This window comes from Watersipora subatra, chromosome 7 (genome assembly GCF_963576615.1).
Source record: "Watersipora subatra chromosome 7, tzWatSuba1.1, whole genome shotgun sequence".
In the NCBI taxonomy this organism is placed as follows: domain Eukaryota; kingdom Metazoa; phylum Bryozoa; class Gymnolaemata; order Cheilostomatida; family Watersiporidae; genus Watersipora; species Watersipora subatra.
Genome location: NC_088714.1, coordinates 46,804,950 through 46,819,585, shown reverse-complemented (window position 1 = coordinate 46,819,585; position 14,636 = coordinate 46,804,950). Strand labels below are relative to the sequence as shown.

At 37.5% G+C, this 14,636-nt stretch overlaps 1 protein-coding gene and 1 non-coding gene across 3 annotated transcripts; both read left to right on the top strand.

Moving 5' to 3' along the window:
* The first annotated feature begins 295 nt into the window (after positions 1-295).
* Positions 296-6,578, top strand: LOC137399455 (deoxyuridine 5'-triphosphate nucleotidohydrolase-like). 2 transcript variants are annotated; one of them, XM_068085579.1, is made up of 3 exons: positions 296-602; positions 4,035-4,245; positions 6,137-6,578. In XM_068085579.1, exons 1-3 carry the CDS (start codon positions 385-387, stop codon positions 6,263-6,265), a joined length of 558 nt encoding a protein of 185 aa, XP_067941680.1. In that variant the 5' UTR covers positions 296-384; the 3' UTR covers positions 6,266-6,578. The 2 variants fall into 2 exon arrangements, with proteins under 2 accessions (XP_067941680.1, XP_067941681.1); XM_068085580.1 differs by having other exon boundaries at positions 4,035-4,249; positions 6,110-6,274.
* A 185-nt stretch (positions 6,579-6,763) lies between these two features.
* On the top strand, positions 6,764-6,835 carry Trnae-cuc (transfer RNA glutamic acid (anticodon CUC)). Its single transcript has one exon. It is a non-coding gene; the product is annotated as a tRNA-Glu (tRNA).
* The last annotated feature ends 7,801 nt before the right edge of the window (positions 6,836-14,636 follow it).

Here is a 14,636-nt window from a genome sequence, read left to right as displayed (position 1 = left end):
AACCCTCCGTGTTTCCAAGTTGTCGTAGTGGTAGCAATTGATGGCAAAATACTGATTTCCAGCAGATAAATGAGTTTTTTTCTTGAGCTAACGATGATCTGCCATTTTTCTAATAGCAGCCGGAAGCCCATGTAGCAATGTTCAAGATGGCGCTCAAATTGTCACATGCAAGTTCATTGGTTTAGATCGGCCAATTCCATTCCAGGGGTAGTATAATTCAGTGATTAGAACGCTCCAAAAAATTAGGACAAAATCTTATATCAGGTCGGTACGCCATACGAAAAGGACAAAGCCATGCGCATTTACAGTTCTTTGTTGCAAGTCTATGGCGGGAAAGTAAAAAGTCTTTTCAGTGTAGAGTTAAAGCGAAGCAGTGTCTTTAAAATGGAACGATCTCCAGTTAAACTTAGCTCTACTTCTAATGTAGAACCAATGTCACCACATAAAAGAAGTAAACGCACTGAAACTTCAGTGGAAGACAAAGAAAATCTCAACATCAACTACGATGATCGCACACCTGTGCTCCGGTTTGCTAAGTTGACTGAGCACGCGATGGCTCCTACAAGAGGTTCTAAAATGTCCGCTGGATATGACCTTTACAGGTAACCCTTTTCTATTATTCAGTCGAATATTTATAAATATGATTCAGTGTTACTGTAATTGGTAATTTCTAATAGTTATGCTTGTATTCATACCTTCCAACACTCACGCAATCACCCCAAAGAAAATATGAAAATGCGTGAGATTTTTGCCCCAATTTCCACAATTTTATATATACTATCATTGATACATCAATTGCCCCAAAACCAAATCTCATGCATTACCCCACTCTTGGGTTGGCAGGTCTGCTTGTATTCTATCACTGAGTGAATCCACACAGCTACATTCATCTCTGTAACTTTGGAGTGAATCAAAACCTAGCGCAACCTTTGCGCTAGGTAATTTGTGGGTAATTTCCTCGATGTTGTTTAGCTTAACATCACAACTGTTTCCTACTTATATATTCTGATTTTTGATTAACTACGCTAACAGACCTGCCAACAGGCCTGCCAACCCAAGAGTTGGGCAATGCGTGAGATTTGGTTTTGGGGCAATTGATGTATCAATGACGGTATATATTAAATTGTGGAAATTGGGGCAAAAATCTCACGCATTTTCATTTTTTCTTTGGGGTGATTGCGTGAGTCTCACGCCCAATGCGTGAGAGTTGGCAGGTATGTACGCTAACTTTCTGAGCTGTATAATTGTTTCTATTTTCATTGTTATTAAATTCATTAATTCCGGTATTCTGATAATAAGTAAATACGGTTTCATGTACAGTCATACTAAATAGTCATAGACTAAATTAATACCATCTTTTGAAATTCTGCATACAGCTGTTTCATGCCTTTTATACTCCTACTAGACTGCACTAATGTACTGTTTTATTGTAAGACACTTTAACAAAGACCAGTGGTACCTTGTGGAAAACGTGTTGTAAAACATGACTATTGATTACCACAATAAATATTGCTCATATATACCATCAAGGGGATCCTTTCTTATCAAAAGGGGTCTAGAGGATAAACAAAGAAGGTACCTCTGCTTTCGAGCACTTTTTTGTGGTCAAATTGAATTTTGACCAGAAAGTTTATTGTGTAAATAAAACACAATTTATTTCTACACGTTTTGTTTCATCATATATATACAGTACATGAAACTGAGTAAATGAGGCTGGGATGCAAGTTGCTACAGATACAGTAGGGTAGTACATTGCCCAACATAGTCCAGTTCGTTAATCCATTTATTTATGAAACAATCACCGTGTTTTACATGTTACCCGCTCTCTTATCACATGTGTGTACAGTAGTGTTGGGCCGGTATCTAATTTAGTGCCGGATCGGATATCCTTGCACATTTTTATCGGTTTTCCCGATATCAGTATCCTCTGTATTTACCATCTTCGGTATCCTTTGCCAACTAAGAAAGTTCGGTATTGTAGGTACTACTGTTCGGTATGTGGTTATCAGTGTGTCTTTAAATGGTTTAAACTTTAAATCATAATTGTCTCGAACAATTTTTATCGTTGTGCAAAAAGTAGCCTGTGCAAAAAACCATTCTTTAGTCAGCAGTATATTGTTACGGCAAAGAGACTCCTTGTTTTAGAAAGCCAAAAAAGAAAATAAAGATGGAAATATAATTTTCATGATAGATATTTTTATCGTTTATTCTATTAAAAAATATAGTTATTGATACAAACGTTATGTATAATAAAGAACAGATAGATAATGGCAAGGGGCTCTCTTTGTTAAATATACTGAAACAGTTTTAAAAAATCTTACTATCACGTATTGTAATCAGGTAATGCAATCACATATTTATACGCAGTCCAATTAAAGTCCAGTCCCGTTAGAGTCTTTATACGTCCTCCCATCTGTGTAGAACTCCCAAACCTTCGAGGCTGGTGGCATCATCAATGTAACGTAATATAATAGTAGATACAGTAAGCGTGGAAATTTTCGTTGAATTTGTTCGCCAATGCGTGCTGAGATTAGCATGTTCTTCATGAAGCGTTTTAAAAATCTCCGGATATCCGTATAACCATTTACCGGTAGGCTTTTACGGATAAATACCGATCATATCAAACCGGCCGCGGATACCTAGCTGACACCGAATATGATTGGTTTCCTCGGATACCGAAAATCCGTCGGCATTGGTAAGAGCGGATAACCCAGTACCGGCCCAACACTAGTGTACAGTTTGTGGTGTAAATTAGTAAGATTTCAAAAAGTTGGTTTCTAGACGTTCAATTGATTAAAATTAGTTGCATTAATCATTATTGGAAGAGTTTTGAATTTTGAGCAAATCCCTTTCCGAACTGTCTTCCGGACTGGATTACAGTCGAAAATCGAAATGTGGCGGTATTCTATGTAGACCTATCTGTCTGCGTGTTACATCATTTTCTATACCAGATCAAACAGAAAAAAATTATGTTTTCTTGCAAGCAATTTGGAAGTCTCAATTTTGGTCATTAAATCTCAACTTTGGTCATCTTTCTTAGTTGTCCTATGTCCGTAGTCAATTGTCCTATGGGGTCATAGTCACTTTTCTCATGGGGTCGTAGACACTTGTTATATGGGCTCATAGTCACTTGTCCTATGGGGTCATAGTCATTTGTTCACTTGTCTCATGGGGTCGTCATTACTTGTCTTATGGAGTTGTAATCACTTGTCCTTTGGGGTCATAGTCACTTGACCAATGGGTCATAGTCACTTGACCTATGGGGTCCTAGTCACTTGTCCTACGGAGTCATAGTCACTTGTACTATAAGGGATGTAGTCACTTGTCCTATGGGGTCGTAGTCATTTGTTCTATGGGGTCATAGTCACTTGTCCTATGGGGTTGTAGTCACTAGTCCTATGGTTTCATAGTCATTTGTTCCATGGAGTTGTAATCACTTGTCCTATGGGGTCATAGTCAGTTGTCCTATTGGGTCATAGTCACTTGTTTTATGGGGTCGTAGTCACTTGTCCTATGGGGTCGTAGTCACTTGCCCTATGGGTCATAGTCGCTTATGAGTCCTCGTTGAATTGAAATGCTTCTGAAAAAACCGAGTGAATATTCCATTCACTTGTGTTATGTTTATTTGCGACTGACAAAACAAAACAGAGCATGACCAAAACCTGCAGTCTACGAGATCTATGGTTTCTGTTCTCTCTCAAAAAAAACTTTCAAGATTGGGAGCTTCACTACCTGTTTCTTTAGTGTTTAGATATTTTATGAGCAAAGTTTCAATCGGTTTACCTTACATGTGCAAAAATGATAATAACTGTTAATTTGATCCCCAACTGGTATGCATAACTTGAAGTTATGCCGTTTTAATTATGTTCTCACGTGAAACAGATGTGTTATGATTGTTAGCATCCGCTGCAGATTCACTGTAACAATGCTATTGTTATTCAAATAAACATTATTTAGCAAACCAATACACTATGACATCATACACTAAGACATCTTTTATAGCTTGCTAACAACATAGCTTTCTCTGTTTACAGCGCATATGACTGCTTGGTGCCTGCTAAAGGCAAGTGCTTGGTGAAGACAGACATACAAATAGAGCTCCCTCAAGGATGCTATGGTCGGGTGGCTCCTCGCTCGGGCCTCGCCCATAAACATTTTCTAGATACTGGTGCCGGGGTTATAGATGCCGATTACAGAGGCAATGTCGGTGTCATATTGTTCAACTTCAACACAGAAGATTATCAGGCAAGTGTAAAATAATTTGGATTTGTAAATGTCAGAATATGTGCTTTGTTGCCGTTCTACATGTGTGAAAAAGTTTGGACACACAGAAAATGATTTGCCATGGTTGAAAAAGGAATTTAGGCCTACATATATACACCTGCTGCATGTTGACAAACGAAGTTGTGTTAGCTATTTTTTAAATTTTGCTTTTCTTTCATAGGGGTAAAAAGACCCCTGAAACTTTTTCAAAGCACACAATGATTGGTGTATCATGACTAAAAAACTAGCCAATAAGATGTGGGCTACATTGATGCCTTCGGAAGCTCGCATTGGTCTATATAGCCATTCTCATAAGCAGCCTTAAAAACCACCCAAAACGATCGGTTCTTATATATAGTCAAACTTCTAGTTCTGACAGTATTCATTCTGGAAGCTGTGTCATAAGTGGAACTGATTTTACCATATAAATGCCCTAATCTGTTCACAGAACTCAGGTATAACATTTGTATAAATTATATTGTAATGGTGAAAACCTGTTAAAAATACATGTTAGACTCATCTATATATATATATATATGAATCTCATTGTTTGTCTTTTTTTCAAACCCTGTGTCCAGTTATAGCAATTAAAATATAGCAATTAAAATTCCCCACACCACTGGATTTGATTTCCAGACCTTCAGATCTAAGCGCTGCGAATTTAATTATTAAGCTACACAGAATACATTGGGATTCATTTGGCAAATTGTCATTACATTGGGTAAGATAAGATACTCACTGTTAAAGTGCTTGCTGGAAGTTGACAACTTTGACCATAACACGTAATAATCGTTAAGCTGGCCCAAATGCGGGTATTGTTTCAATAAAGATTTTAGTAGATCTTTTCAGGTGAGTTACTCAAATTCATTAGTAAATTCTTCTATTACCTGTGTGACGCCGGGTATTCAGCTAGTATTACTACATAATAGATCTCGAAAGTACACATTGAAAAAGAAAAAGCAGAGAAATGAATAAAACCTATAACAGTTTGTCTGACGTTGGCCATCTAGATGAGGCTAAGAAATGACTGGGGTGGGAGGACGGCTGTCAGGAGAGAAGGGAGTTGTATTCTCGTTTTGGTTTTGTACTGTTCACAATAAATGTGAATGTTAGCTGAAAGATTCAATGTATTGACATCGACAAACTAAAAAATCCCCATCAGGCAAAAATCCAGAACTTGAATTGCTATAAACCAAAGTTGTCTTACTCTGTATGCATTAAAGGATAACTCCAAATTATACTACGAAGGAAAAAAAACACCCATTTACCGACTTTCGCTAATAAAAGGAACTGAGTGAGACGCAGTCACACCCACGGGTAGCAAACGGACAAAGTGACAAAACTAACAAACGGGCCAAATTAGGAAAGGCCTTTCATATGTCTGATAATAGCTTTTGTAAGTCGAGGCATAATTTTTTCCAAAAGGCGTTTCATAACTTTACATATGCACCTGTAGAGTTTTTTGTAAGTAGAAGTTTCACTGCACCATAAAAGATCGCTCTTACCCTGTACTAGCCTCTGTAACGTCACCAGCCCTTGTCAAGGTATAATGAATATACCTGTCAATCCAGTAAGGTGTGCAGGAAACTGTATTGATATAATGAGGCCGTCCTATTTTATCTCTATCCTTCCGTTGATGTCCGCTCTGTAGCTAATGAATAGCTCCCTGAAGGAAGGAGCATCTGCGCCCCTTCACATATTCTATTTGGCTCCGTCTACTTCCTGGGTTCTCTGGTTGGGCCAGCTGGATTCTCACACAATGCCTTTGTGTGTTCCCAGTTTAGCTTAGAAACCCAGGTTTGCTAGTTTGCCAACGAGAATGCTATGGGATAGTCTTTATTATTAGTTTGTTATTGTTTTTGTGTCATTGCAGGTGAAAAAAGGAGATAGAATCGCCCAACTAATTTGTGAGAGAATCTTCTACCCAGATTTAAAAGAGGTGGACTCTCTGTCAGAAACAGAAAGGGGTGGGGCAGGATATGGCTCAACTGGCAAGAACTAACTGATCGTATTCACCTTGTTCTCTGAAACCTTGCCCAATGTGTACATATTTTGGCATAGTAGCTTTAGTACTTTGTCTAGTTTTATATAAGCATAATTCACTTTGTAATAATTTACCTATGTGATAGCTAGAACTGTAGATGATGAGATTTTTATACAGACTTTGTAAAAATTAACTGCCTATTTCGCTTCAATGTATCTCAAAGGTATCTCCAGTCTTTTTACATAATCTCACACATGTATATAAAATATTTTACCGTTATTGCGGTATCATTTGTCTTATTTGGAAATAATAAGATCTTTACTCACAATAAGATGGTGTATATTAAAATGATATACTTACTTAGTTTGCTTAAACGCTGTCTCTATGGCATGCTAGTAAGTAATAATGAAGCATTTTTATAGTCAACAATATTGTTCGGCGTATTTGATGACTTACTGAGTGGTCAAGAGCTGAGACTATTAATATACATTGTTTGAGTCACTTATTGCATCGGCTTCCCAGGTGGTCTAGTGGTTAGGATCCGGCGCTCTCACCGCCGTGGCCGGGGTTCGATTCCCCGTCTGGGAAAGTTACCTTTTGTTACTGATAATGTTTTTTTCAAGAAGATGAATTTGCATTGTATTTTTCACACTAGTAACGCTCTTTTAGTAAGCGTATGGCTTTTTTTAAAGCAGTTTTTGAAGCACTGCTGTGAGCATCATGATACAATAAGAAACATTCATGATGAGAAGCTGGCAGTGGTAGTGACTTGGCAAGTCAGAAGTTCTAATCTTTGTTTCAAACTATTTGAGAGATAATTTGCTACCTTCCTATAGTCAGTCAGTCGGTTTATGCCTCGTCATTGAAAAATACTCATAGTTCAGTTCTTCCTTCTAAATCTTAGGGAATAGATGAGCAAATGGCCAAGATATTCTGCAGATATTAAGATGAGTAGCTCAGGCATGTACATAGAACAACTCATGGAACAACTCGCTGAAGACTGTTAGATAACCACTTGTATCAGCTCTAGTGCAACCCGCAACATGACAACAGAAGTGATATACTGAACAACATGACAACAGAAGTGATATACTGAACAACATGACAACAGAAGTGATATACTGAACAACATGACAACAGAAGTGATATACTGAACAACATGACAACAGAAGGGATATACTGAACAACATGACAACAGAAGTGATATACTGAACAACATGACAACAGAAGTGATATACTGAACAACATGACAACAGGTTCACTGAAAAAAGTAGCATAATATTAGTACTTAATGAAATGCTGCAAGAAAATTGGTATTGATGAAGGTATAAATAGGCTACAGCTTAACAAATCTTGTCACTTTGTATTTCAGTATCGACTTCTAGCATTTGTGACTGGCGTGTACAGCCAGCAGAGGATTTCACATTTGCACACGCTTTTCACAGCACATCATTGATTGTTGTCTACAAGTGGCTGTTTACAGTATTAGTTTGTATTCTAGCAAGGCAGATTGTATCTCTAGTGAATTTGTATCTCAAGGTGTGTAGAATCCTCACTAAGGTAAAGAGGGCATAACTCCAAAACTGAATAATCGAAGTTTTTGTAATACATATAATCAGATAAGGAATCCAGCCCAGCAGGTCATAAATGATCTTATGATTCGGCGTCTTTTGAAGTTTTTACTGTCTGCAGAATTCATAAGTTTTACAATATGATGACAATAATAAATAACCAAATGAAACCAGTAATACAGAAATATTGAGCAGACGACTCTACATACACATCAAATAAACAAAAAATTAGCCTGACTGCCTCTTTAGGTCATTGCTTGCCTGGTTAACTGATTTGCACTGCGCATTTGGCAGAAAGAGCAGTTCAAAGTAAAACACCCTTTCTGGTGAAGCCAGTGACCTTTCTTGGGAATTTAACCCAAACCGGATATGCTAGACAGTAGGCCATGGTTGCTATTGTAAAGTTACACCTTAACAAGTTATTGATGTTCCACTATACCCTTTTGAAGGTGTATTGAATACTGAATAAATACATTAGTCAATCCAAAATTTGGTATGAAGAATAGTTTGTACTCCACTTTCAGCTATTGTCAGTTTCAAGGATGCAGTCTTTCCTCTAATCAGACTGTTCTCCAAATACATCATGATGAGAGGAAAGACTGTATCCTTGAAACTGATAATAGAAATGAACTATTTTTCAAATTATTAATAGAATTGGCTCATTCACTTTTTGATAACTCTTTACATGTATTAGCTCTATGCGCTTAGGCAATTATCTTTCAAATAATTACTTACTTTGACAGTATATACTGTACATGTATGTATATATACATGTATATGAACATTTAATATATTAATAGAATATATATTATCTAATTTATATAATATATTATTTTATTTTGGTATATAATATATTATATATAATTTACGTTATAATATAATTCAATGCATCAATATATTAAATATATAAGTAAATTTATTAATTTATATGTGGTGGTTTTATATGAGCAGGCTACATGTGAGTTTGCTAACAGTGAGCAGGTGTGTGTTGAAATTTGTAAACCTCACACCACGTTCTTTAATAATATAGTTCTCAGTTCTTAATAATATAGTTCTTTAATAATATAGTTCTTAATAATAGTTTTCAGTAATAATATCTAAAATCAGGATTTAATACTGTATATTAAATATATTAGATTAAATAATATCAGGATAAAATTATCGAACAGAACTGAAGGATCATACTAGCGGGATCTTCGGTATATTCATCTTGGCAGCTGCTTGTAAACCAGAAAAAGTGCAACAAATTAAACACTTTATTTATTAAAGGTGTTATAATTTAACACAAACTTACACCTTGAATATACTCTAATATAATTACTCTTGCCTCCAAAAATCTACTTAAATGTCAGAATGCAATTAGAATTCACCACAAGATAGACGGGCGCAACTTTACATGAAGTTCTCACCAATCTGTCCACCTTCTGATGAAAAAGCCTCGTCGTACAGCGGATTTTCGAACATCTGTTTTTGTTCATTACTCGAGCCCAACGTCTCCACTGTCTCGCCCTACATGTAATAAACATGATCAAACAGATAATATCATATTAGCTAACATTCACATCGCATTTATAAGCAATTAATTCGATTTTGTAATTTCACAATTCATAAGGCTTCACATTTACTGAACAAGTTTAACCACTGAAAGGTATTTCGGCAAAGCATTAAATACAAAAAAATAGAGTTGTCCTGACTGTTGGGCGTATACATCAGTGACTGACTAGCAAACAGTTGAGGGCTAGTGGTCTGACCTGCAAGCAACAGGTTATGGTTCAATTCCCGAAAAAGTCCACTGGTGGTGACCAAAATGACATCCGCACTTAAAGGTTGACTTGCAACAAAATTCACATTACAGTTATTTGGTATCAAAAGATTCACCATGTCTTACTCTGTTGTGTTGTAGGTGCAAAATATGTGGAAATGTGATTACAAGCTCTTAAAAGCTCAAAAACGGACAGTTAATCGCAGCCACGTGAGACCGCCTTAGTTTGGATTCTCTTTCCAAAATAGCTCAAATGGGATGTAGTTGTACAAGAGTCACCGAGGTCACCTGTCACTGGTCTCACCTGTCACTGGTCTCACCTGTCACTGGTCTCACCTGTCACTGGACTCACCTGTCACTGGACTCAGACATGTCACTGGACTCACCGTCACTGAACTCAGACATGTCCAGCCAAAATCACAGAGTTATTGTTTGTGCAACGATAGCGCTTGAAAAAACATGAACCGCCTCGACTGGCGGTAAGCTAAGCAGACATCATACTCGGTCTTCCATGTTCACACGCAATGATGTATTAGTAGCAAAACCTATTTAATTTAGCTATTATTTGCTAATTATTTCACATTTACATCTAAAACTTTTTGTAGCTGTTTTATTTTTTTTAAATTTATTTGACCTGCACGAAACATTTTCCTCATGATATGAAGGTTAAAAATTGTTTGACAAAGTTTGGAAACCTTTACAGTTGTTTTTATTTTCTCTCTTAACTTATTTCAATTACACAAAACACTTTTCTCACGATATTTTTTTTTCAAAGTTAGAATGGCAAATGTTGTTATATGTTAAATACAAATCAATTTTTTGACCAAAGGTTTTTTATTGCCCGGGCAATGCTGGGTAGCACAGCTAGTAAAGTACATATATATATAAACTCATGTAGAATTCATTTACTTGTTGTGCTAGAATTGAAAATATAATACTACTACACTACATTCTTACTTATTTTTTGTCATGAATAAAATATATAGCTTTTTTATTTTTAGCATTGATTGCTGAACATTTGCTTATCCATGACATTTGATATGTTTCAACAAATTAGTTGCTTCTCAACATACAGGCAGTATGCTAGAGATGCTTTGATGACAAATACCTACTCGCATTTGTCATCAAAGTACGATAATTCACTCTCTCATTGATGACTTGAAACAACCTACCGTACTTTTCGGACTATTAACCGCACTCCTATATAAGCCGCATCTGCTTTATTTTTAAAAAAATATGATAATAAAACAATACATAGGCCGATCCTTTTGTATAGGCCGCAAAAATCAGGATGGTGGTGTTTAACACGGCAGCAACTTTGCTGGTTAAAACGGATCAGTGTCATTAGGCACTGTTCTGTATTAACCGACGCTTTTTAACCTAGTGTCTAACGGAACAGTACCCGTTAGGCATTGGTTCGTTTTTTCTTTCAACACTAGAGGCGCACTAACCGAAGATTCCGGTTAATGCGCCCTAGCAGTGAAACAACCCTTATATAAGCTGCATGGCTCAAAACATCAAAAAAAGTAGCTGCTAATAGTCTGAAAAGTACGGTATTTAGGTAAAAATCTGCAACAGTATACTGGTGTAAATATATTCAGCCTCAACCTTGATTGGTGGTATTTCTTGTCTTGGCATTACACGCGTCTGCAAGAACTCATTAGGGTCTAATCATGCTGTAATTGACATCCCAACACACCACTGTCAATTTAATTTGAAACCTACCTTAGAATCAAAGAAGATAGGGTTATCAAATCCTTTAGACACCTTCTTCTTTCGTTGCGATTTCTTTCCACTGCTGGTAGTTACGTTCGAGGCAGTAGGGTGGATTGAAGATGGCATCATCTCCAGTTGTACACTCACTATGTCTCTATCCTCATCATACAGTGGGTTGTCAAGGCCTTTGATAGAAAGAATATGGAAAATAGCAATAAGGAATGTTTACTACTGTTAGGGTCATAGTAGGTAGTTTTATGATCAGTGATATTTCTTAAATCCCTTACAACAAATATAGCACTTTAAACAACCTACAAAAGGTGTCAACATTCCATCAGTTCATAGTTAGAAGAAATTTGTCACAAATTAATAGTTTAATGATTTTGAGCTTTTTATTTAGTACTAACATTTACCGTAAATCATCTAATTGAACGCCATGGCACTCTATTTTTCAACCCTTCCCTTGTAGTGGTCAAATAGAGGTGGCGTTCAATTAGAGGTTTTACGGTTTATATTAACTTGCTAAAGAGAGAATTTAACTAAAAACCTTTTACTTTATCATTTGTGACTCAAAACCAAGTTATAAATCTTTGCTGCCAATGAGTGACTTGTGTGCCACCTTGAAAAGATTGACTGCGAATGCTTCCTTTTCTAATCTTTTAGTGTAAACATATTTTTATGCTATCTGTGAACTATCTAAATCATTTTGAGTAGGATTACAGTCGACCCGCGCTTCACACCATCATTTTCTGAGCCATTCATTTGTCTCGGACAATGTCTAGAGCAAGGGTGGGCAAACTTTTTGATTCGTGGGCCACAATGGGTTTTAAATTTTGACAGAGGTGCCGGACCAGGAGCAGATGGATGGAGTGTTTTGGTAACCCCACCTCACAGGAGAAAAAAATAGATATCATGGGATATGGAGAAAACATGTGCTTTAATTTCAAATGAAAATGAACAAAAGCATTACAACAAAATATCTGTCTTTAAAGCCCCACAGTATTTAGCTATTTTTTGAAATGAGTCTTAAAACACTGAAAATTAAATGAATAAAAAATAATTCTTTTGTTACTAACAATTTCTATTTTAAAGCACTGCAAGTACTGTTACCTTCTGGATATCCTCATCACTCTCCTCCTGACTGTATTTATTTCAAAAACAGTAAGAGATTCAGATGTACTTATCCTGCTCCTTCTATTCAGTTTGTGTCTCTAGTGCCAAGTCAACAACGATCAGCGCAAGGACGGAACATTGATAACGCGCCACTGCGGAGCGCGTTATATTTGATCTGGTGCACATTGTTTGTTTTGACAACGTGCGTTCATTTGCGCACCACTTATGTGCGCTCCTTAACAGAAATGACATGTAACATATAAGGCTTACTGAACTAATTATTTTCCAAAGCATTTTTTACATAATACAAAGGAGAAACTTTTACTTTCAATGGGAACAGTGCTGTTGGTCCCCCTTTTTAGCCAGCGCATCAAAGTCTGGAGTGAGTTTAGTTGTAGCAATTCTCAGGATGGATCTGAAGTGTTGGTCTATTAATTGGGATCTGTGGCTGGCCTCGTTGATGTTCATGATGCTGAACGTCTGTTCACACACGTAGGTCGAGCCGAACAACACCAGCATCTTCTGCGCTGTCCTCCGGAGATTTGGAAATGCGGCTTCATTGAGTGAAGCATAAAAGCCATTCAGTTTCAGAGAGTTGAACTTCTCTTTTATGACTGGGTCGGACAGAAGGTCGATCAGTTCGAGCTGCAGCTCCTCTGGAGCTGTTTCGAGGTCTTGTGACAGGGGACAGGCCACCAACTGAAATGACTTGTCAATTTTTTCAAAATCAGAAAACCGACGGCAGAATTCTCCGTGCAGCGCATCTAGTGACTCGCTGTATTTCTTCACTTTTGCGCCGGCCTCTTTCAGCGTGGCTAGTGTGGGAAAATGTGTGAATGACTTATTTAAAATTTGCTTGGAGAATAAAACTAGCTTGGATTTGAAGGCTTTCACGTTTTTGTACATGTCCTGCACAAACTGATCCTTCCCCTGTAGTTTCATGTTGAGCTCATTCATGTGTGAAAATACGTCCGCAGCAAACGCAAAGTCACACAGCCAGCTCTTGTTGCTCAGCTCAGGAAATTCGTCAGCCTTTCTTTGTAACTCCAAAAATGCACCAATCTCCTTTTTGAGCTCCCACACTCGTTGAAACACTTTGCCCAAACTTAACCAGCGGACTCTGGAGTGATAAAGCAGGTCTTGGTGATCCGCATCAGTTTCCTCCAGAAACGTAATGAACTGACAGTGCTGAAGTCCCCTTGCGCGAATAAAGTTGACGAGTTTCACGACAGGATTCACAACATGATTCAGCTGTAATACCGATTTACATAAAGATTCCTGGTGGATGATGCAGTGGAGAAAAATAACATCCTGGTCAGGATTTTCATCTTTGACTTTATTCTGGATTCTCCTCAGCAGGCCAACATTTTTCCCCGTCAAATTCGGAGATCCATCTGTGGTGACGTTGATAAGTTTACTCCAAGGGAGCTTCCTATTTTCGATGACAGCAGACACCCGGTCATACAAGTCTTCTCTCTGTGTTTGTCCTTTCAGAGACTCCATTGTCGAAAACTCCTCCGTTATTTCAAAAGTGTCGTTAATCCCTCAGATAAAAATGAGGAGCTGAGCAGTGTCTTTGACATCGTTGCTTTCATCCAGTGCTAATGAATATAACGTGAATGACTCCGCCTTTTTATTTAAGTTGCTGGTGATATCTTCATCTATTAGTTCCACACGGCGAGTCACTGTCCTGAGCGATAAACTGATTTTTTTAAATTTGTCTTTGCTCTCTGGGCACAAGACACTTGCTGTCTCCACCATACATTCTTTTAAAAACTCGCCTTCAGACAGAGGCTTGCTGGCCTTTGCCAGTTTGAATGAAAGCATAAAACTGGCCTTGGTACTTGACTCCTGAATGGCAGTTCGGCGGTGAAAAAAGTTTTGTTGAGCCTGTAAATTAGCCGCCAACTTCTGAGCAGTAGCTTCCCGTTCTTTCGTTGACAGCTTGCTACCATAGTTAGCATGCTTTGTAGTAAAGTGACGGCTAATATTATATTCTTTAAAAACCGCCACAGTTTCCTGACATATCAGGCATACAGCAGACGATCGGTGTTCAGTGAAAAAATATTTAGTTGTCCACTCCTTATTGAACACTCAACATTCTCTGTCCACTTTCCTTTTCTTAGGTCTGCTCATCTTTACAGAAGGACTGAGGGGTCAAAAAGCAAACGTGGAGTACCGTAATATGCGGAACCTCAACAAAGTCAATGTATCTAGAGTGCGCCAT